Source organism: Grammomys surdaster, unplaced genomic scaffold (genome assembly GCF_004785775.1).
Source record: "Grammomys surdaster isolate TR1022 unplaced genomic scaffold, NIH_TR_1.0 125049, whole genome shotgun sequence".
NCBI classification, from domain to species: Eukaryota; Metazoa; Chordata; class Mammalia; order Rodentia; family Muridae; genus Grammomys; species Grammomys surdaster.
Genome location: NW_021619961.1, coordinates 258,924 through 281,013, shown reverse-complemented (window position 1 = coordinate 281,013; position 22,090 = coordinate 258,924). Strand labels below are relative to the sequence as shown.

Sequence of the window (22,090 nt, the reverse complement as noted above, 5' to 3'; positions counted from 1 at the left end):
AGCCCACTCTGTTTTATTAAGTATTCAGCATTTTTGACCTTGCTTTTCTGTGAGATTCTACCTTCAATTTCTTTCTTAGCCTCATTTTTCTCTGTCTGTTGGGTCATCCTTCCAATTTTGGTTTTGTGTATGTTTTGATTTTGAAACCAGGGATTGCAAATAATAACCAGCAATAGGTTTGTAGTGCCAGTGGAGCTGATGTTGTCAAGGAACCAGACTGTACCTTGCTTGTCCTAATGGGAGTCACCATAGTGCCACTGAAGAAAACCAGATCCGGACCGCAGCCAGACTCAGATGTGCGAGTTCTATGCTATAGCAAGTCTGGCTTTAACTTTCCTGTGACTTTGCAACTTTCTCAACCTAAGTGGTATTTTCAGTTAAAGTTATCACTCAGTGTGTTTACTCAAGCCCCTCAGAGCAGAAGGGAGGAAGGAAAATTCCCCATCTCCACCATTCCCAGCCAGAAATGTATTCCAGACAGAGCAGACAGGGTGGGAGAATGGCCCCATTAGACAAGTGATTTGGGTCAGTGTTTTGAAGGGCTGTGAATTCCTAGACCATCTGTCATACTTACATTCAAATATACACATCGAATTCCAAATATAGTACTACCATTTATGACACTGGTGTTGGGAGACAGGATTTATGTCAGCCCTGTGGACACACTTGGTCTGTGGTTAAATTTTATGACAATCTCTATATTAATAAAGAGCCTATTCCCAGAGACAATTTTCTTTTGCCCCTTCCTCATTACCACATTTGTTCCTCTATTTCTCCCTCTTTCACCCTTTCCTTTTTTAACAGACTATCACTATGCAATCCAGGCTGCCTTTGAACTCAAGACCCTCCTACAGTGGCTTTTCCAGACTGAGTGTGTGGTGACAAGCCCATAATTCTAGGCAGAGGCCAAAGACAGCAGCAACAAAGGTGGTAACAAACCCAGCCCGGTACTGGGACTGCATCACTGCCACTGAGCCTGGATCTGCCTTCTCCTTATCTTACATCACCACCTGCTCGTCGGCTCAGCTTTCTCTTCTTTTGAAAGTAACTTTATAATTTCAGCTACAAACAAATGGGGCAGATAGAAATATTAGAGTTTGAAAATTAAGAAAAATAAATACATCACAAGTAATACAGAAGCCTGTTTACATGGGAGACTTGGAATCTTCCAAGAGAAAGATACGAGTAAGGATTTGTTACAGGATGGAGGGTAAAAGCTGAGGGAGGCTGGAGGAGAAAGTTCTGGAGTGAAGTTCCATTCAGCTATGGTCTGGGGCTGGACAGAACATGTGCGGAGTTTCCATAGACAACTTCCTCACACCTGGGGCCTTCAGCCTCTTCAGGGTTTCTGAGGGAGAGTCAATCCAAGACAGAAAAGATTCCATACAAATACCTAAAGGAACGCAGTGGAAGGCAGGTTAACACAGGGCTTACTATGTACCTGTGAATGTGGTACTATATAGATAGCACTGGGTAACAGCTAATGTCCAGAGTTAGCTGTCCTCTCAGTGCTGATTTGTAAGACTTCATGACCAGACAGACCCCAATAGGATTCTGTCTTTGTGAATGCCTTTAAAAGATTTATTTTGTTTTTAATCATCTGTATATGTATGTGGCTGTGTACTCGTGAGTGCAGCTGCCTATCGAGTTCAGAAGAAGACAGTAGGTCCTGTGAGACACACAACATGGGTGCCAAGAAACAGACTGGGATCTCTGTGATAGGTTGATCGCAGTCACTGGCCCCTTTGGGAACACTGTTAAAGGCTTTCTTAGTGCTGTTAGTGATATATGTTTGTAGAGAGATGCATTTTAGAAGTTTTCAGATGCTAAACAAAACCCAGAGAAGGACCATTAAGAAGTGCTAATGGTACATATTTTCTTCTTTATTTCATAGTGGTAGAGGCCACAGACAAGTAGATCTGGCTTAAGTGGAAGCACCATGTTGGGGAGTACATCAAGTCTCTGTGTTCAGATCCCAGAGAGTTGACAGGTGTCTTCTAGTCTCACAATATTCTAGGCATGAGCAAACCTCTGACATACTAAGGACCCCACTTTCCTTCCTTCTTTCTTTCCCTCACCCTCTCTCTCCTCCTACTCGCTCTTTCCTTCTCTTTTTTCCTGGAAACAGGGTCTCAGTATGTAGACCAGACTGGCCTTGAACTTGCTATGTAGACCAGGTTAGCCTAGAAATTGCTATATAGACCAGCCTGGCTCTGAACTTGTCAGCCATCCCCTTGCCTCTGCCTTTCAAATGCTGAAATTAAAAGTGTGTGCGACTGTGCCCAACTGTGATATCTTCCGGTCTTCCCTTCCTTCCTTCCTTCCTTCCTTCCTTCCTTCCTTCCTTCCTTCCTTCCTTCCTTCTTTCCTTCCTTAGGAGAGTACTATGCAATAGTTTTAGATATTTAATTTTACCTGACGTCAATGGAAGGCTCCATTAAGTAGTCTTGGGAGGAATGAAGATTTTTCTAAAGGAGCCCAATTTAATAAAGGTATTGGGGGGTTAGATAAAGGAAAGCAGGAACTGTCTGTCTTAGGAGTCTAAGGAGTGATTTATCCCGCTTCCCCAGCCCCTCTCCATACTTCTAGTGGACAGGCACAGGGTCAGGAGTTCTGAAATGGGCCAGGGCAATGCTGGATGGCAGTTAAGCATACTCTTTTGCTCTATAATATGCATACTCAGTTACCCAGTTACTGATTTACACACTTAGCATCTACGAGATTAAACATGGCAAGATGAAAACATTGTTATTTTTAAATTCTTGCATTGTCTTCTACTGCCCCCCTCCACCATAAGTTTGGAGAACATCTCCTTAATTTTAATGACAACTGTTTATTGAGCATTAGCTGTGTTTGAGTTGGACTGAATCCTTAGCACTCAGAATGAATGCACTTCTCAAGCTGTTGGTAGTACTCTTTTCTTCTCAATGATTCTGGGCAGACCTGCCGTTTAGTTATCTTTCTCTTTGCTGATGGAGAAAGTCAGGGATGATATGGACAAGTGCCAGGCAAGGGGAGCCCTGACACACACCCTTCAAGTCCACAAGTAGTTTTTAATTTCCCACGGACTACTGCTGTTTCACACCGGAGAATTTAGGCCACTGACCTCAAGTTTGCAAATTTTATATCCCATTACCACCCTGCGAGCACTCAACTCCCCAGGGCCACACAGTTGACGTTTTAGCTGGAATCCGAGAAAGTGTCTGAACATTTCCTACAGAGCTGGCTAGAAGTGATTTGGCAGTTCAGTCATAAAACCCCAGAGCTGGTGGCTGGGGGTTATGCTATAATTCCCTCACACTGTTTCCTGTTGGAGCCTGGTTGTGGGTAATGGGGCAGAGTGGTATTGCTTGTGGGACTATGTTTTAAAAGATAGAGGACTCATTTTCAATGAACGCTAATTGCCAGTGGCCATGCTTTCAGGGAGGCACGGGAATGTGGGGGATAGACATACTTGGGCCAGATCCTGGCTCCACCACCTACTGGGAAGAAACCTCAGACAAGTGGCTTGACCTCTGTAAGCCTCATTTATTACCTTGTAAATAAGACTATAGCACACACCTTTTTCGTGTTGTCCAAAGATTTAATGACATGGTACAGTTCCTAGTACAGTGCCTGGCATGTCTAGCTGTGGGAATGAGGTCAGATAGAATGCTATTATTGGTAACCAAATGACAATCAAAATTTATTTAAAAAATCAAAAATATAAACATAAATATGCATACTTTCTGTGCTTCATTAACTTCCAGGAGAAAAATGAAATTAAAATAGAATAAGCATTTCCTTTAAAATTTTGATTTTTTTCAGGACTCTTACATGAATATGCGAATAATTTTATCATTTTGTGAATGATCTAGACATGGTTGAACATTTAAAAGCCAAACTCAGGGCATGTTTAAGCTTAGGCTGGATTAGTTTCTCATTTGTGTTTTTCCTTGAAAAACAAATTATTGTCTTAGGGTTTCTATTGTTGTGAAGAGACACCGTGACCATGGCAACTCTTATGAAAAAAAAAACATTTAATTGGATTTAGCTTACAGTTTAGAAGTTTAGTCCATTATCGTCATGGTGGGAAGCATGACAACATGCAGGCAGACATGGTATTGGAGAAGGAGCTGAGAGTTCTGCCTCTAGAGCTGTAGGTAGCAGGGAGAGAATGCCACACCAGGTCTGGCTTGAGCATCTGTGACCTCAAAGCCCACTCCCAGTGACACATTTTCTCCAACAAGGCCACCCCTACTCCAACTAAGGCCATACCTCTTAATAGTGCCACTCCCTAGGGAATATGGGGGCCATTTTTATTCAAACCAAATGGATTCATCATTAGAAAAGATTGAGAATGCATGTAAGAATGAGTCATTGCCAACGTGGTTAATGACTTGCACAGGTCTGGTCAAGGTGTTTGTTCTTAGATTCTCTGTCTGGTGAGCATCATTCTTACTTTCTGGCTGCTGGATTGTTGAGATTCACAACATTGGTTAGTTCTGGTCAACTGTTTGAGATGGTTGTGGTAGACTGTTGTCATTTCTAGTCTGGGTCTCCGTTCCTCTCAGGAGTACAGAGGCATGTAACAGATACAGGTGTTTCATCCAGGAAATGAATGGAAGGAATGATGTGAGGTATTGATGGTTTGTCAAAGACTGAGGCAGTCGGGATGGACTGGGGACCATCGGATGATGCCACATAGTTGTCATTTAACTAATCAATGTGCAGAATTTCAGTTTAGTTTCTAGAACATTTCAGTTTCTACAGAGAAGAATGCAGTAGATGTCCTAGCTTTAGCCTATCAATTAGTAGTTATGTCTTGGGATTAGGGAGATGGTGCCACAGGTAAGAGCATTTGTCTCATCATAAGGGCCTGAGTTCAAATCCCCACAACCCACACAGGAAGCCGAGGGTGTTGCATATACCTGACAAAGAATTGCTAGGGTTTGTTGACCACCAACCAAGCTCCAGGCTTAGTGGGTGACCCCAGTTCAAGGGAGTGCTATGCAGAGTAATGGAGCAGGATGCCCAGTATCTCCCTTTAGCTTCTGAATGTATGGGCATGGGGAACTGTATCTATAGGCATCCATGTGCATATACCACACAGGTATACATATATACATTACACTTATACAACTTATACAACGTGTGCACATGTGCGCGCGCGCACACACACACACACAAACACATGTAGTTAATCTTGTTTTATCTTTTGCTTCTGCCATGAATTATTTTGAGTCAAACCCCAGAAATGTTCTTTTGTATACATGAGTGTTGGTGTGGGTAGCCATGTTTATGTAGAGGCCAGAGAACAACCTCGGTGCCATGCATTAGATGCCATCCACTCCTTCTATTTTATTGATCGGAGATCTCTCATTGTCCTGAAACTTGAAAAGGAGGCTAGACTGGCTAGCCAGCAAGCCCCGGACACCTTCCTGTGTGCTGCTACGCAACACTGGGATTATGAACACATACTGCTGTGCTCGGCTTTAAAGCAGGTCCTGTGGTACCCAACAAGGTCCCCACATTCCCATGGCAAGCAGTTTATTGATAGCATTCTCTCTATGCCCACCAAAATTCTTTTATTTGTAAATATTTCAACATGTTAAAAGATGAGCCTTCCTCAAGAAACATAAATCCAATACCAGCATCACATTTAACATTAGTTTTTAAATATTTTATCTGGTAAGTCTTAAATTTTCTTTATTAAGTCATACATTTTATTTTTATAGTTCATTGAAATTGGAGTCTAAATAAAATCCATATTTTTGTAATTGGTTGACCCATCCTTTACATATTTTTTTAAAATGTAGATTGTCTGTCATTTCCCCCTTGTAACACTTAATGAGGAAAGTGGTAGTAGTTGGGCTGTTTACAAGCCAGTCTGCAGACCTTGCATTGGTACTCTAAAAAGAAGAGTGTACCTCAGTGTAAAGTCACTATGTTACTGAGGACATTCTTCAGCACAACTGACGTTTTTTTCAGTGGTAAGACTTTCTCAGGATAGAAAGGTGTCTGGCTCTTTCTTCCAGTCCAGGCTCTGCATCTGACTGTAGGATGGTAGTATTTAGTTTGTGGGCCCAGGCTTTGATGTAGGCTTATTGTGTTTGCTGTGAACACTGCAGACATTTTGTCAAGAACACTCGATAAATGAGTTGTGTTCTTTTACCGGGTAGCACATTTGTAACACAAGTCTTTCTGTGACTTCGGTTATTGATGGTCATCTCCTAGAACCACTAGTTTATTTGGGTGACAGAATGGAGATGTTCTTACTTTGCCATTCTCTGTTTATTAATACCATAAAGCTTAGGAAGTAGTTTTGAATGTGGACCCAATGTTCATAGCCAGTCAAGTTTGCTTTTTCTGATCCATGGCTTTAATGCGTATAGAAAAAAGAAATCACAAAACATGGAACAGCAAAGATTGACTATCATGAGGTTGGTGATTGTGGGCAGTTTCTAAAGAGCGATCCTGGCACTTGAGGGGTAAATAAATAAAGATAACTCTGTAGGAGTCTATTCCATAGCTGGAATCCCTAGGTTCTTTGATCTATTGTGGCCATCAAAGTGGAAACAATGTTTTATTTTTCTTTTAAAATTAATTGATTTTGAGAAAGTGTTTTAGCATGTAGTTCTGGGTGACTGGAATCATCTGGGTATACTATGTAGCCCAGGCTGTGCTCAAACGCCTGTCTCAGTCTCTGGGATCACAGGTGTGTTCCCTCATCCCTAGTTTATTAGTATTTAAGACAAGGAATTTCATGCAAGGACACTACGAAGCTTTGGAAACCTTTTCACTACAGTTGGAAAGAAGAGGTTTTTAAATTTTACTCAGTGTCCAGAGGAAATGTTTCAACCCTCATTTTGGCGTTTCTGTCTCAGCACTGCTCATTTTATCTAATGCCTAAGTATAACTTTGGTGATGTGAACAAGAGATGGAAGACTCCACAGCCAGCATCTCTTAGGAAAGGACATGGGAGCGGGAGCAGTTGGTGAAGGGCAGTTAGTACGTGTGTAAGGTGCACTGTCAGGCTGTCCTGAGGATGGACACTATTCCCAAAGGCCCAAGGCATGTCTGCCATCTGTTGAGAAAATCTCCCAGGAAACACCCTGGCCCTGGAACCTGCAGAGCCAATGCTGGTAGCACCTGTGTGAGAGTAAGCTTTCATGTTGGATTTTAGAGGAGAGCTTTATTGCTGGGAAAGAGTACGGACTCTGATTTCTCATGAAATGGGTTACCCCAACTTCATGTGGCCCATTGTCTCCTAAACAAGGTTAGATGGCTGCTGTGTCACTGGACGGTACACCTATAGCTACTTTTCTAAAGACAAGCCAAACTCAGTGCTCAAGTGGATGTCCAGTGTGCATTTCGGAACCAGCTGAGAATAGGTTTAGAATCATTGTATTGTTTCCTGCCCAACCAGATGTTTGTTACAAATTCCTCAAACTCTTATTTGAGAGATGCTAACATTTTTATCATGGGAGCTAGCTCCAGTACTCATGCCACAGGAACTGTGGTTGTAACAAAAACTTGGCTCTATTTCCTTCACATACATCCACAATATATTTTGTATAATCGGTCTAAAACGAAGTGGTTTTGTTTTGTAGACCCAGAAACAAACAAACAAAACAAAACAAAACAAAAACAATAACAACAACAACAAAAAGCAAGGCACCAAACTATACAAATTAGTAAAAAGCTGGACACAACTTATTTGGGCTATTATAGAAACATCTTTTTAAAGCTCTGCTCCAGAACTCTCCAGCATTAACCTGGGAATGTTTTTGCCTTTTTCTTGGTGACTTCAGACAGGTCTCCATAGTGTAGCCTTTTAAACAAAGTTATGTCCTTAATCTGGTTTTCCACAATCTTCTGCAAATGAACAGGGAAATGTGTTTTCCTGACGGGGTTTTGGGGAAAATCATTCTGTAAGTTCTAATGGTCTCCAAAATTTGCTAATTATTGTTTTTATTTTGTAGTATGACATGATAGGAACTGGATAAATTGCTAATTCAATCAATTCCCTTAAAATGTACACCACTTTCATTGCTTTTTCATATGTATGTGTAAATGATTACAACTTTACTTTTAATCGGGAGGGTAAAAAAAGAACTGTCAAGTTTTCGACCATAGCAGTATCAAGTGCTAGTTTCAATGAAATGATTGCACTAACTGTAAGCCCCTCGAGGTACAAATGGACAGGTTTGTCCCTTTCCAGACTACACTAATGGCCTTAATGGACATTTCCAGTCCCTCAAGATTCAGGTGGCCAAACTTTGCCCTACAGAAAAAAAGCCCAAGATCAGGCCACAGAATCTCACCAATCCCCGAGCTTGTTCCAAGGTCAGACCACAGAATCCCACCAATTCCTGAGCTTGTTCCAGGGCCAGGCCACAGAATCTCACCAATCCCAGACCACAGTGGAAAGCTCTGCACCCTCCCCCTCCAGAAACCTTATATAAAGCTTGCCTCCTGGTCAGTTATTTGCTAATTCTCTCTTGAGCAGAGGTGGCTACCCTCTTGTGTCTTTCCCAATAAATCTCTTGTGTGAGATTTGTTGTGTTGTGTAACTTTGTGATATTCCTTGACTCCCAACTGTCAGAATACCTTTCCCCTCAGAGCTGTGACACTCATACTAACTGTGAGCCTTTACTTAACTTCCTCTGACTTTTAGGAAACTTAGTGTCTACAAATGGCATTGCTAAAATTCCCTTTCTGGGGCATATGTGAAGATCTATCCCCCTCCTCCCCCTCTTCCCCCTCTTCCCTTTCCTCCTCCTCCTGCTCCTCTCTTCCTCCATTCCTCCCCTCCTCCTCCTCCTCCTCCTCCTCCTCCTCCTCCTCCTCCTCCTCCTCCTCCTCAGGTTTTAAGAACAAACTAAAGTCTCATTCCATTGCAGCTCACCTTGGGGAACCAATGAGTTTATTAGGCTTACTTACAGACTATAGGTGACCCCAAAGCAGCTGCATTAGGAACTCACCATCCAGCATGGATGAATGCTTCCCTATGGCTGCATACATGGAGCCCTTTCCCCTGGTCTTTCTAACCCCATGGATTTTTATGGCCAAATTTCCTTCAGATTCTTTGCTATGTAATGTTTTCCACAAAAACATTTTAAGCTGAGGTTAGGTTCCCAAGTCAGTCCACAATAGCCTAGTTAGTGTTTCTCTAGTTTAGGAATCCAAGCACCACCTAATTACACTGGGAAGCCTATTCCAACCTTCAAATACCAGTAGGTAGAAATAAAATTTCAGAGCCCTATCTGTTCATGAGTCAGGAGCTCCCAGTATTCAGAACTAAAGCATGGAGCCACCTTGCCCTCCTATAATCTGGTTATATGTTGGTTGCTTCCGTAGGGTGACAAGAATATTCAGAAAGTATCCTCTTCCCAGGCAGAAGTCTCAGTTTGAGATTTTCTGCAAAGTGTGAGAATCCTGGTTTCCCTCAATTCCTCAGTTCTCTCTATGAGAGATAACAAGGAGGTAGGAAGAGAGGATTCCATATGCCACCCTGGACTGCCCATCCCTTCAAGGCTCCCCCTACCCTCTTGTTTATCTGATGTTTTCAACCGCTTCTGCAATTTCATCTACCCCTTGGAGAAGTATAGTGTGGCTTTGGCTTTGGTTATCAAAGCAGACATAAAAGAGTTTATTATGGTAAACCTCAAGAACAGCGGGGGAAGCCCAGGGGTCACAGGACTCTGTCAAGTAGCTCCTTTTGTTTTCATGATGCTACTGGTCAACTTTTCTCAGAGATTTAAGAAATACAACTTCGAGACATGCCTGTGTTTCTGTTTTTTAAGATAACTTTTTTTTACCCCTCAAGGGCCAACTAGTTCACACTTTGGGGCTAACACTCCTCTGTCTATGTATTTGATGTCAGCACCTTTGATATATCCAGAGACAAATCCCCACTCAAGTGAAGTCCCCACCCCATAGGATAGCAAATTAATAGTTTGTTGCTCATGGTTTTGGTGAGGCTCAGGTGGCATAGGCATCTGAGCAGAGTCTGTGTGCTCTTAGGAATATTTATTTCAGAGTGTCAAAACCAGAAGGTACCTAGTGCCTCAGAGGAATCAGGACCTGACACACCCAGAGATGTTCTTTAAACATCTGGACAGCTGCTTTTCACAGCCCAGCATTGTTTCCTGTTGTAATGAACCTCCGGGATTTTTTTTTTTTGAGCCTTAAATTCTTCCTTTCTTCCCCCAAGAAAAACACATACCTATGGATGGTCCAATCACTTGAGAGAGGTTCTAAAAAAAATTGAAACTAGCTGTTGGTTGAAGTGGCCTCCCAGGTTAAGGGAATCACTTCTGTGTCTTCAACTTTCCAGAACTGTATGGGACAGGAGGGCATGGGTGTGTACCCTGTGAATAGCTTCCTCACCTGTCATGGCACAGTCATTACAATCAGTGAGCAATTACTGATGCACAGGAACTAATTTAGTTCCATTTTCAATCCTTTTCCTTGCCTTTTGCCTTATCATTCTTTTATGCCCTACCCCCATTGAAGGATACCCACCACATTACATATTACATTTAGTCAGTGTGGTCATTTTAAGCCCCAGAGAATTTCTCAACTTTGTCTTGTTTTTAATGATTGATGCAGTGCTGAGGATGACCAGGTGTTTTATAAACTGCCCCTTAATTAGAATTCTTTCATGGTTTTGGTCAAGATTAGCCTGGATGGGTTTTAGAGGAAGAAAGCACTGAGCTGGTTCTATGCCTGTCACATCACACTGTAGCGTGGCTTTGTGATTTGGGGCAAGGTGGCTAATTGATTGTGTGTCTGATGCTCACGTGGTACTGAAGTTGCTGGATGCACAAGCTGAGCTGTGCGATCAGGAATCCAGTTAGTGCTAGTTCAAGGTGGTAACAAAACATTGCATTCTAAAAGTCCTGAAAATGGCCACTAAGGAGAGAAGAAATGGGTGGGGTCAAAGAGAAAAAAGCAAGAGGCAGAGATGTAAGGGAGAGAAGAAAGGAAGGAGAAAGAGATACCAGCCCATAGATTGGGAGAGAAGACATTGAAGTCACTGGTTGACTGGTGCCAAGGGAAGCAAGTGGGGAACAAAGATTTTGAAAATCAGAGCATGAAATATTCTTTCTGCTTATATTTAGGTGGTTTTAGAATAATGTTTTTGGTTATTGTGTCAAGAAAAAGTCCTCGAAGTAAATTAGAGAGGTTGGTTGGCTTGTACCTTCAAAGTAGAGAATCAGGATTGTCTGTTTCCTGGGTAGTGTCAGCTCAGTCAAGCCAGAAGCCCGTTTCTGATCCAGAGTGTCTGGCTGAGGCCTGAGGCAGTCACAGAAGCAGCTTCCATTACTCACATTGTTGTGACTGGCAGATGGGCTGGAACACTTACATGTGGTATTCACATCACTTTGGACTCGACCTCTGCCTTCTGCTGAGAGGATCAGAATAAAGGGCTAAAACAACAAAGGCTGCCATGTGAGAAGCAGGCTGGGACGATTGTGTGCTTCACCAGGAAGTGCACATTGAGTTTTCTTTTTATCTTGATAAGTAAAAATTTGTCAAACAACACACGCAACCATGCTGTGTGGTTGACTGTAGACAGAACTACTGTGGGTACCATTAATGACTCCACGATCTCGGAAAGGCTCGAACTCTGCAGTGGTGTGATATTAAGATAGGTCCTTAGCACATGTCACATGAGTCCTTTTACATGACAGTTCAGATTTCCTGACCTTTCTCTGTGTTTATACTCAGTGGGTTCAATTGTAACTTTTCTTTTAGAGGTTAAAAAAAAAAAAGCATGTAACTTGGGGCAGCCTCATTTGCCCAAACTTTAAATAAGTATTTAATTGCTGAAAAGGCCGAGAAACTCTTAACATGAAATAAAAGCCCTCTGACTTTGTTTTTATAACACCAACCCTATTTGGAAAAGGCTTTGCACTTAGGAGAAAAAGCAGAAAGGCTATCTTGCTGTTGGACAGGCCAAACTTGCAGAAGTGGGCTCTGGCTAAAGGAATGTGGACATCTGCAGACATCTTGCACAGAGGCCAATTTCTGCAATGATGTGGTCAGACATGGTAGAGCCCAGCTGTTTGCTCTACTGAGAGAGGCTTTAGTTAGCCCACACAGCCTCCAAGTGCTGTGTCTGAACTGGCTCCAACAGTAAGCCTGTTGAGGCTCACCATCCCCAGGGTGATGGAGTTTGGTAGGAAAAGTTACAGATGAAGACCTAACTATTAAAAATAAAAATATCACAATGGAGAGGTAGAATACACACATTCCGCTCTTAGTCCATGGACTGTTGGAAGACAGGCAAAACCTAATTTATCCCTTACCTCTAGTCTATCAGTACACATGTTGTGATTTTGATTATCTATGTCACCACAAGTGCCGTTGAATGAAATACCATCTTCCTTTCTAAATACATCTGTGTCCTAGTTTATTGGTAAGAGGATAACTGAAATGCAGACTTCCTGAGTTCAGATGTATCCATGACGTATTGCTAAGCTATGGGACTTTGGTAGTTGGTTTAACCTTCCTAAGGCCCTAATATCCTCAGAGTAAAAGAAAGTGACTGCAGTAATCACCTCCAAGAGTAGCTATGAAAATAAAACATAAGAATGGAATCCTAGCGGTTAATGGAAAATTCTGTTTCCTTAGAATTTTAATTCTTCTTAATTTGCTAAGGGCTGCTGCTATCTTCACAGAACGCTTAGCTGTATGACATTTAAGGAGCAGTGGGTCAGCAGAGAGGATGATAAAAAGAAAGAGAAAGTCATGTGTGTGCCCTACTCTCATTTACACAGGAGTAACTTAATTAAAGAATTATCTTCTTTGTAAATGCTGTTTGTACTGAAACCTTAGAGTAATATCCTCTCTAATGAGAACAACCCCATGTGTCTCCTTAGATTCTTCCATGTTTTACTGCCTTCCAACTAAAACAAGACATTCATTTGTTCCTAGATTAGAGCCTTTTCGGGGGAGGGGTGTATGCAAGTAGAACAAATTCCACTCAGCTGGTTTAAGAAATTTGTGTTAGCTCACAGTTCTCAAGACTGGAATCACAGGGAAAATGTAAATCTATAACACTTTCTGTAGATCCAGACAAAGGAGAGTCAGATGAAAAACCATCATTGGATGATATTGGTTGAAACAACTGAAAATTTAAAAGTATGCTATTTATTATAAAAGATAAAATTAATGGCTGAGTGGTGATGGTACACACCTTCAAATACAGCAGTTGGGACTCAGAGGCAGGTGGATCTCTGAGTTTGAGGCCACCATAGTCTACAGATAGTATACAGGATGGCCAGGGCTACAAAGAGAAACCCTATCTCTAAATCTCATCCCCCCCCCCCAGAAAAAGATAAAATTATAAAATAAAAGTCATAATGTGAATTAAGCCAATCACATTCCATTCTGTAGATCTTAAAGGAGACATGGTAAAATGGTGTGGTACTCTGGTGGAAAGGCTTGGAGAAAGAAGCAGGGCTTGTATGTTTCCTTCCAGTAAAGCAGAGCATTCTGTTGTGAGTGAAAACATTCACACTTTAAGAATAATGATACCTCAGATTAAAGGTGAGGATCAGGTTATGTGCCAAGTATTTATGTATGAAAGTGTGAGCTGGGTTGTAAAGTGACAAAGCAAACCATCTCTCCGCTGCTGGCCCAGCGCGCAGTCTGTTTTCAGTTCTCACGCTTGTGTCTGAAATGGCATCTGCTATGCCTGTGCCACTATGTCCCCACTCAATAGCCATCCGTTTCTTAGGAAATATGAGAGCTTAGCTCATTAAGAGATGAATACCTTACCTCCCTCTGCTTCATTTCTTTTAGTGGGGTGCTTTGGTTTTTATTTGGTGGAGGGAGGGGTCTCACTGTGTAGTCCTGGCTGATCTGGAACTTAAGAATAGACCAGGCTAGCCCAAGAGCATAACTTTTATTCGTCAGTTGTTTTTAAATTCTATGTAACACTCTTAGTACTCGTAGTTCTTGAATCAGTTGTCTTATTGATTTCCGAACCTTTCTTTCCAACTTGTTTCTGAGCTCATGCTGACTGCCATTATTATTTAATTATTTATTACACTTAATTTGTGTGAGTGTGTCTGTGGTGTATGTGTCTGTGCACATGTGTGTCACAGCCAGAGGGGTATGTCAAGTGTCCTGCTCTGTCACATTCACTGTTGGTCTTTTGAGGCAGGATCTCTCACTAAATGTAGAACTAGGTTGGTGACTGGCCAGCCCCCTTGATCTCCAATCTGTGCCTGTCACAGTGCTGGGGTCACAGGCACACGTGTGGTTATATCCAGTTTTTTTAAAATGTAAATTTGCACTCAATTCCTCGTCCATGGGCACCAAGAGTGCTCCTCCCCTCTCAGCCTCCCTGGCTCTGTGCTGTGACGTTTATACTGTAGACGGTTAGAACACTAACTTCCTGTTTTGTAACTATGTTAAATCCTTCAGCCTTCTATGCTTTTGGTAATGGAATGATTCTAAATATAGAGAACAATAATGCTCATAGAATTGTAACTTTTCAGTATCTTGGAGGGGAATCTGTTGAATATCTTGCTTTGGAGGACAGAAACAACGTACCCTGGACCTTTGCCATAGGCTGTGTCACCTTGTCGTATGCAATGCCACTCCATAAATGCATTCATTTATGTCACACAGTTCTGGCTTTTTACTTGAAAAAATAGTACCTTTAACAACTGGGCACCCTGCAAAGGCTCAAGGGGCTTATAAAGCAAGCCCAGGATTTGGTTGGGGGCTGGACCAGCAGAACTGTTGTAATGGGCCATTGGTGGGGAAGCATCGAATCTATTGACTTTGACTGGCTTGTCATTTAAAATAGATAGAATTTAGAAGAGTTGAACATCCTCCTCCCCATATCCCTGTATTCTGTTTTTCTATACATTTCTCTCCAAGCTTTTGCTTGCCCAGGATGTTCTACATTCTGAAGTTTGGGATGAGCCTTTGTCACATGAGGGATAAAATGACAAGATCCATGGAGTTAAATTAATTTTCCCCCTAAAGCTTTAATTCTATGAGTGGGTTGCCTGGGTATAATATGTGTGTCATGTGTGTGCCTGATTCTCATGGAAGCCAGAGGAGGGTGTCTGACTCCTCCAGGAATGGAACTGCAGATGGTCGTGAGCCGGGCTGGTGCTGGGACCTGAGCCCAGGTCCTCTAGGAGAGCAGCAAGCGAGCAACTGCTGAGGCATGTTTCCCATCTCACAGATACATTCTTTATACACCTTTGTTTCTTCCTGCAGAAGCTGACTAGGTGAGATGGCTTCATCTGGATGCTGCTGCTGTTTGGTTCTCCCAATCTCCTTCTTACAAGCAAAGCTTGCATGTCCATTATTGTATGGATATGAATGCACACGCGCACACAAGCACACAATGTACGTGCACACGTTCTCTCGCACTGACTGTAGAGAAGGCAAACATCATAGTGTCACAATGCGTGCTGAAATAAATGAGAGGTTAAGGAAACCTGGCTCTAGGCACTCAGTCTTTGTGCTGCTGAGTCTGAAGTTCAAGGCTGCTGCCAGCCCAATTCTCTCCTCTGACCCTAACATTGAGAGTGCATTGTACACTGTAGATTGTTCCAGAATTTGTGGAATTATAAGAAAAGTGACATAGGAACAGATTTTACCTGAGTCCCTGTCTGCAAGAGGTAGAAGAGAGGGATAGAGCACAAGCAGGAGGCTTTTGTATCTAGACATAGGATGCATCCCAGTTCAGAAGTACATGTTAGCTGTGCAGTTGTGTTGAAAATTTATTCTTGAGGGACTGTGGTATTTATACTAGAAAGCCTTGGAATGTCTTCTGTTTTATAAAATCGACTGTAAAACATGTGACCTTTTAAAAATAATACTTCTTAATCTTTGGGGCTTTCATATTGTGCCTGCTGCTACTTCCCTCCAGCTCCTCCCAGACTTCCCCCCCAAATGTCTCTGCCCCGACTTCATTAATTGCCTTTTCTTCCTTTTTAGCTAATAACTTACTGAATCTAATTACTGCTGCCCATGTGGGCATGGATGTGGGGGTGAGACTTCCTCCCCTCAGTCATCAACTGCCAAAAGTTCCTAAGCTAGGGGTGGACAGTCTCACGATCCCTTCCCCAACCATTCTGGAATTTTGGCTGGCTTGAGCTTGTGTGGGTAACCATAGTTGCAGTGTGCTCATGAATGTAACAGCCGTGCTATGTCCAGAAGACGGCATTTCACAGCTCTGCTCACCATTTTTCTGGCTCTCACGTTCTTTCTACCCCCTGTCTTGTGATGTCCTCTGAGCCTTGGGTCAGGAGTGTCGATGTGAGCACTCAGCACACAACCCTTCTGATGAGCTATTGTTGGCAACTAGCATCGATGTTTAGACTCGAGGACACACACGCTGAAGAGCTAGCTGCTTCTCCGTCTGTGTTCCACCTTGCCTTTCAGATATAGGAGTAGCTACACCTCCACCCAGCTCTCCCCAGGAACTGTTAAAGATCTACCTTCTGCATTCTGAATGGAGTCTTTACTCCAAGATACATGACAAGCTATCTGTAAACAGTAAAGCCAGAGTGACTGTGCTTTTATTTTCCAGGGATTTCTGGTATTGACTGTTTCCAAGTTTTTACTAAAGAAATATTTACATGTTTTTGTCCTTTTTTTTTTCCCCTGACCTGATGGTAGTTTGAATTCCTGTGATTTTTGTGAAGGAAGACTGTGGTAATGGTTCGGAAAGGAGCAGGGCCAGAGAGGGGGAAACATGTCGTTTCTGAGAGCAGACATGTAAAACTTCGTGTGTAACAGATTTTGATGACCTTTCTGATCCAGGTTGATAAGGAGCTGGTTTAAGGTAGACCTGTATACATCGCTCCTGGGTCTTGGCACGTGAGCTTTTGAGAAGGCAGGCACCCTCTTCGGCATCTCCCGGTTTTCATTTCCTGGTGTACTGGGTGCATGTTGGTGTTAAGGGATTCCTACCATATCGATATGTTAATGTTCCAAATGTCCTAAACTACTCCTCTTGGTCAGGCCCCTATATTTTAGTGTCCCCTGTTTGCTGGGGATTGCTTAGAGGGTTGGTTTTTTTTTCTTTCTCATCATTTACTTATTTCTTATTTTTCAAAGTATGGAATTCTGTGTTTTTGTTTCAGACCCAATGTCTGTGGATCACGTTATAATGCATACTGTTGTCCAGGATGGAAAACCTTACCTGGTGGAAATCAGTGTATTGTTCGTAAGTAAATAGATAACCTGTCACTCAAATGTTATCATGGCTTTCATTGCATGCTGATACTTGCTACTGAATACTATGAATGTGTTTATAGCTCAGCCTTCTGGAGATAAGAGTTTCCTATTTTTTTCTAAATCCCATTTGGGAAACACAATAACTTTCCAAAGCACTGCCTTTCTTTAATCAGGGATTTCCTTTAGAACATTTCTAAATCTACGGAATGGAGCCATGGGGACGCTTTGATTACAGTTGTGTGCTGTTTGCACATGCTGCTCCTGGCTGCATAGACTAGTGTAATCATGCTAATGGGATTTTGAACAAGAGCTTCTCATTGCTGACTTCCTCATAGTAATTTCTCCCTGTTTGGCTGTAATATGCCTGGGCCTCCCCAAAGCTCGTACATTAAATTTGAGGGGAAAAGCAGGTCTAACTCTTGGACAAAGAGCAAAAGCAGGGACTTATTTTAATGATCAAAGTCACAGCTGGCTGTGGCAGTACACACCATAATCTCAGAACTCCACAAGCTGAGACAGGAGGATCAAGAGCTTGAGGTTAGCATGGGCTACTTAGTGAGACCACGCCTCTATAAAAACCTAGGCATGGTGTTATACACTTTGATCCTAGCACTTGAGAGGCAGAGAAGGTTGGCTGACTGTAAGTTTAAGGATAGCCTGGTCTATATAGTGAGTGCTGGGCCATGCAGATAGGTCTTGTTTAAGAACAGGCACATGCACACACCAAGAATAAAGAAAAACATTTACTAATGGGCTAGGGATGGATGGTGGGGTTTGGAATTTTCTAAGGGAGCTTGACAGAGAATCCTTTCCTCCTAGCTCTTTAGAGTCTCTGGAATATTTTCACTAGGCATCAAAATAAATGTTGCTGTGATTCTGTGATCTCTCATCTGGGAACAGTTTGTCTATCTATGAAACCTTTTACCGTGTCTCAGTGCACAGTCTACCCTGTTTATTACTTTAGCCTTTTACATCATGTCTGCCTCTTACAGGCTCTCGAGGAGTTTGGGTCAAGGAGCATACTGAGTCTAACAAGTGGTGAGCCAGTCTTCGTTTGCTGAGAACTCTAAGTCTTCTGCCATTTAATCTGTTCTTCAGGACACTAGCAGAGCACTTGGCTCTGAGTGACCCTGGCAATGTCTTCCTGATTTGTAGAATCAGCTCTAAGTCATAGATTCTCCCCTCAGGCTATCAGTATAATTCAGAGCGGAGTGACAATTAAATGTTTACAAGAAAATCATCTGCCAAGAATACTGTTGTAAGATTTTCATTATGAAATTTTAAATCAATATAAGAACAGAGTTCTCATGAGAGTTTTATTTGTTTGGTTTTCTCTTCATAGCCTGGCCAGGGATTTTGAGCAATTAAGTCCTGTTGAATAAGAGAAAGGCAGAGAACTACCAATATTGGTAAAGGATTTCAAACTAGAGTTTCTTTACTCTGGTAGACAGGAGGGGCAGTGGGCCCAGGGTCCTCATCGGAGCACTGAGTCTCTGTGCCTAGCTATGTGATGAAGAACTCTATGCTGACAGCCTTCTGATTTGATTTGCAGCCATTTGCCGGCATTCCTGTGGGGATGGATTCTGCTCGAGGCCAAATATGTGCACTTGCCCGTCTGGTCAGATATCGCCTTCCTGTGGCTCCAGATCCAGTGAGTCTAACATGTCATTATAGACAATATTATTTTATGTGGTTATGCCCTATTTTCTCCTAAATTTGCTGTTAGGTTTTTTTCTTTGCCTGTAATACATTTCCACCACCCCCACCCCTCACTAGAACATCTGCCTTCTTCACTTTACCCAGAATTCTTGAAAAGGCATTCCTGGATTTAGCCTCCCACTTCTTTACTCTTTATATGAAAATTGCCTATGGGATGTAGTTGTTAGGAAGAGCATAAAGATTATCACCTTCAATGTCAGTACAGCCCCGTTCATCTCTGTATCTTTAATAGAAGCACCGAGGAAAAGTATTCACAGAAATGATCATAGAATGGACTTTATTTGGCTCCATAAAACTAGCCATTTTTCTTTGTGCTACTGAAATATAAAACTGATCTGATGAAAAACTTATTTGAAACTCAAGACATTTGCCTTTCCAAAAGGAAACCATGAGACTTAGGGACAGACAGACATGACGTGAGACATGCTGTTTATTCTCTCTGGCCATGTAAACATCCATGTTCAGCTAGAGAGCCACTGCCTTCTGGTTTTACTGTTTCTTTTATCTTTAAGTGTGGTATCTAAAGTATTGAAATGGGGGAAATGTGGGAGCTGGGACATGAGTCCTTTATTAGTTGTTTAAAAAGTTAAAGTTCATGTCTATATAAACAGTCCTCAATATCCCATCAGTTGCCAAGGCAAAACAAATATGTATTCCTATTTCCTTTCCAGTTTTTTTGGGGGGGGAGTGCACCCCCTCACTGCTATTCCATATTGGATGGGATTTTTAGAATCACTGGTATGGTGCAAGTGTGTTCCTTTTTTGTCTGGTGCAAGGAGAGACTGCAGTGTGTCAAGATTCCCTGTCTGCTGAGAGGCCTCACATGAAGTTGTGGCTTTATGAGCCCAGTGGCTGGCTCTGATGAATGGTCTGGTACAGCAGATCTTCTTAGTGTCCACTCACATCCTTTGGCACTCATAGGGAAGCACATGAAGTCGGCCTGAAGGCTGGGTCAACATTTTTCTGTCCAGGGATGGTCCAGAGTAGAGGAAGTGGGAAGTGCTGTGGGGTCAGCGGACACAGACAACTTTCAACCAGTGATGGATGGGCCAGCTCTGGGGCTTCTATGCTCCCAGTTTGGATAGCTCTGAGATTTGTTCTGCACTACTTCCTAAAATTCCTGACCAGAACTCAGCCTCAGGTCATAGTTTGCCTCCTGGATTCTCTCCCAGGCAAACTGCCTTTGCTGAAATTGTTGTTTTGGAGTCTTCTTGTAATGGAACCCAAAAGAAGATGGCCTAATACTAAATAAAGCTGGTTGTAGATCAGGAGAGAAATTCCCCTGTGGTCTGGGACTCTCACTCTATGCACTGAGCACGGCATACTAGTACTTGATTTCAGCTTGGTGTTACATGTGTGCAAGCTGACTCTACCTATCAAAGGCACTCAAGCTGGAGGAACAGAAAGAGACATCTGAATGCAGGGCATCTCTGTCTACCCTAAAGACCTCGGACTGTCACTGAGGAAAGACAGCCTCGGTATGGGAAAGAACACAGCTATCAAAATGGGAATAAAACCATTCTCTTACTCTGGCCCCTCTTATCTAATGATCACTTTAAGGGAAGAAAATCACAGCTGAGTGCCTAGATAGAAAGTTAATCCAATGACAATGTGAGTGCTCAAGACTCCTCTGTAAGAAAAAAAACCATGAGATGTGGACAGGATTTAACAAGGCCAGAGATGATGCCTGTATGGTCCTGGATGCTTCAAACTAGCTGTGAGGTTGGAAGAAGTGTGTCAGTAAGATCCTAGGCCAGATGTGAGCTAGAGATTTGAGTCTGGGCCTTGTGGGTGGTGCTTTTTGGAAACTTTGGGTCTGTCTGTAGTGCCTGGGCTTTGAGCAAAGCCCCAGAGCCAAGTGTAGATAAGAGTAGTGTATCGAATAGACTATTACTTCATCAAGATCTTTGAGGTATATGGAGTCTTAAAAATTATTGGCTTGAACTCTCTTAGAATTCACATTGTCTTAAGAGCTTGAAAAAAATTTAAAGTTGGCAATATTTAAAAAAAAATAAGTATAGCTGAAGATAGCCAAAATCCATTTCTGGTTTTTTGAAACCATGTTTGTGGATTAGCTGTGCTGTGTTACAGAGGAGTGATCATTCTGTAAAAGTCATCAGTGTGTATGGATCACCTGATAACTCTCATGCTAATGGCATAACATCCATCAGTGAGATATTTTCATACAAATACCTGTTCTGCTAAAAGGGGCCAGTTTCCAGGGTGTCTAACCTTTTGTTGTGACAGAACTCTGTCATGTACAGCCACCCTGGGGCACTTGCAGCCTGCAGTCTGCTTTCCATCATTTTACCACTCCATCCTATAATAAAAACTCTAATTATTATGTGTTGGGGGATGAAGGGCTGGCAGGGTGTGGATCTCTGACCTCTTATTGTTCTGGTCTAATGGAGGGAAGGCTGGAAGGAAGCTGTTCTTGCAGATGGTGTTTGACTTGAATGCCCCGTGGAACCCAAATGGGAAGACAACTCACCACAAGTCTCAAACTCCAGCCAGCTGTTGTCATGGGACCAGAAGGATTCAGCTCCCTTAGACCTAGCACGACTCTAGCCACTGGCGACTTAGGGTCAGGCTTTGGATTTTAATTCTAGTTCTGTTTAGTACTCTACTTAAGTTTCTGAGGCCAGGGTTGGGTCCTGAGCAATTTTACTTCTTGTAAAGTCCTATCATGTTTGTTAAATGAGTTTACAACCCTCCTTAAATATGTATGTACACATATATTTACAAATACATATTATCTTATAATAATACTAAGATAAAGAATGGTTTCAGGGGGGTGGAGAGATGGCACAGAGGTTAAGAGCACTTGTTGCTCATGCAGAGGTCCTGAGTTCAGTTCTCAGCATCTATAATGATAACTCACAACCACCTGTACCTCCTGCTTCGTGGGCTCTGACACTTGCTCCTTGTCTCTGTGGTACAGGCAAAATACTCACACAAATTAAAAAAAAGATGGAAGGAAGGGAGAAGGAAAGAAGGGAGGAAGGGTGGAAGGAGAGAGGGGGAGGGAGAGAGAGGAAGGGAGAGAGAGAGGGAGGGAGAGAGGGAGGGAAGGAGGGAGAGAGGGAGGGAGAGGCAGAGAGAAAGAGAGAGAGAGAGAGAGAGAGAGAGAGAGAGAGAGAGAGAGAGAGAGAGAGAGAGAGAGAGA

At 42.5% G+C, this 22,090-nt stretch overlaps 1 protein-coding gene across 1 annotated transcript in view; it reads left to right on the top strand.

Moving 5' to 3' along the window:
* The window catches only part of Fbn1 (fibrillin 1), a 203,723-nt gene that overhangs the window by 10,060 nt on the left and 171,573 nt on the right, over positions 1-22,090 (top strand). Inside the window, exons 2-3 of the mRNA XM_028784990.1 lie at positions 17,112-17,194; positions 18,758-18,856. Of these exons, the coding sequence (XP_028640823.1) occupies positions 17,112-17,194; positions 18,758-18,856 (182 nt within the window). The remainder of the gene's footprint in view (positions 1-17,111; positions 17,195-18,757; positions 18,857-22,090) is intronic.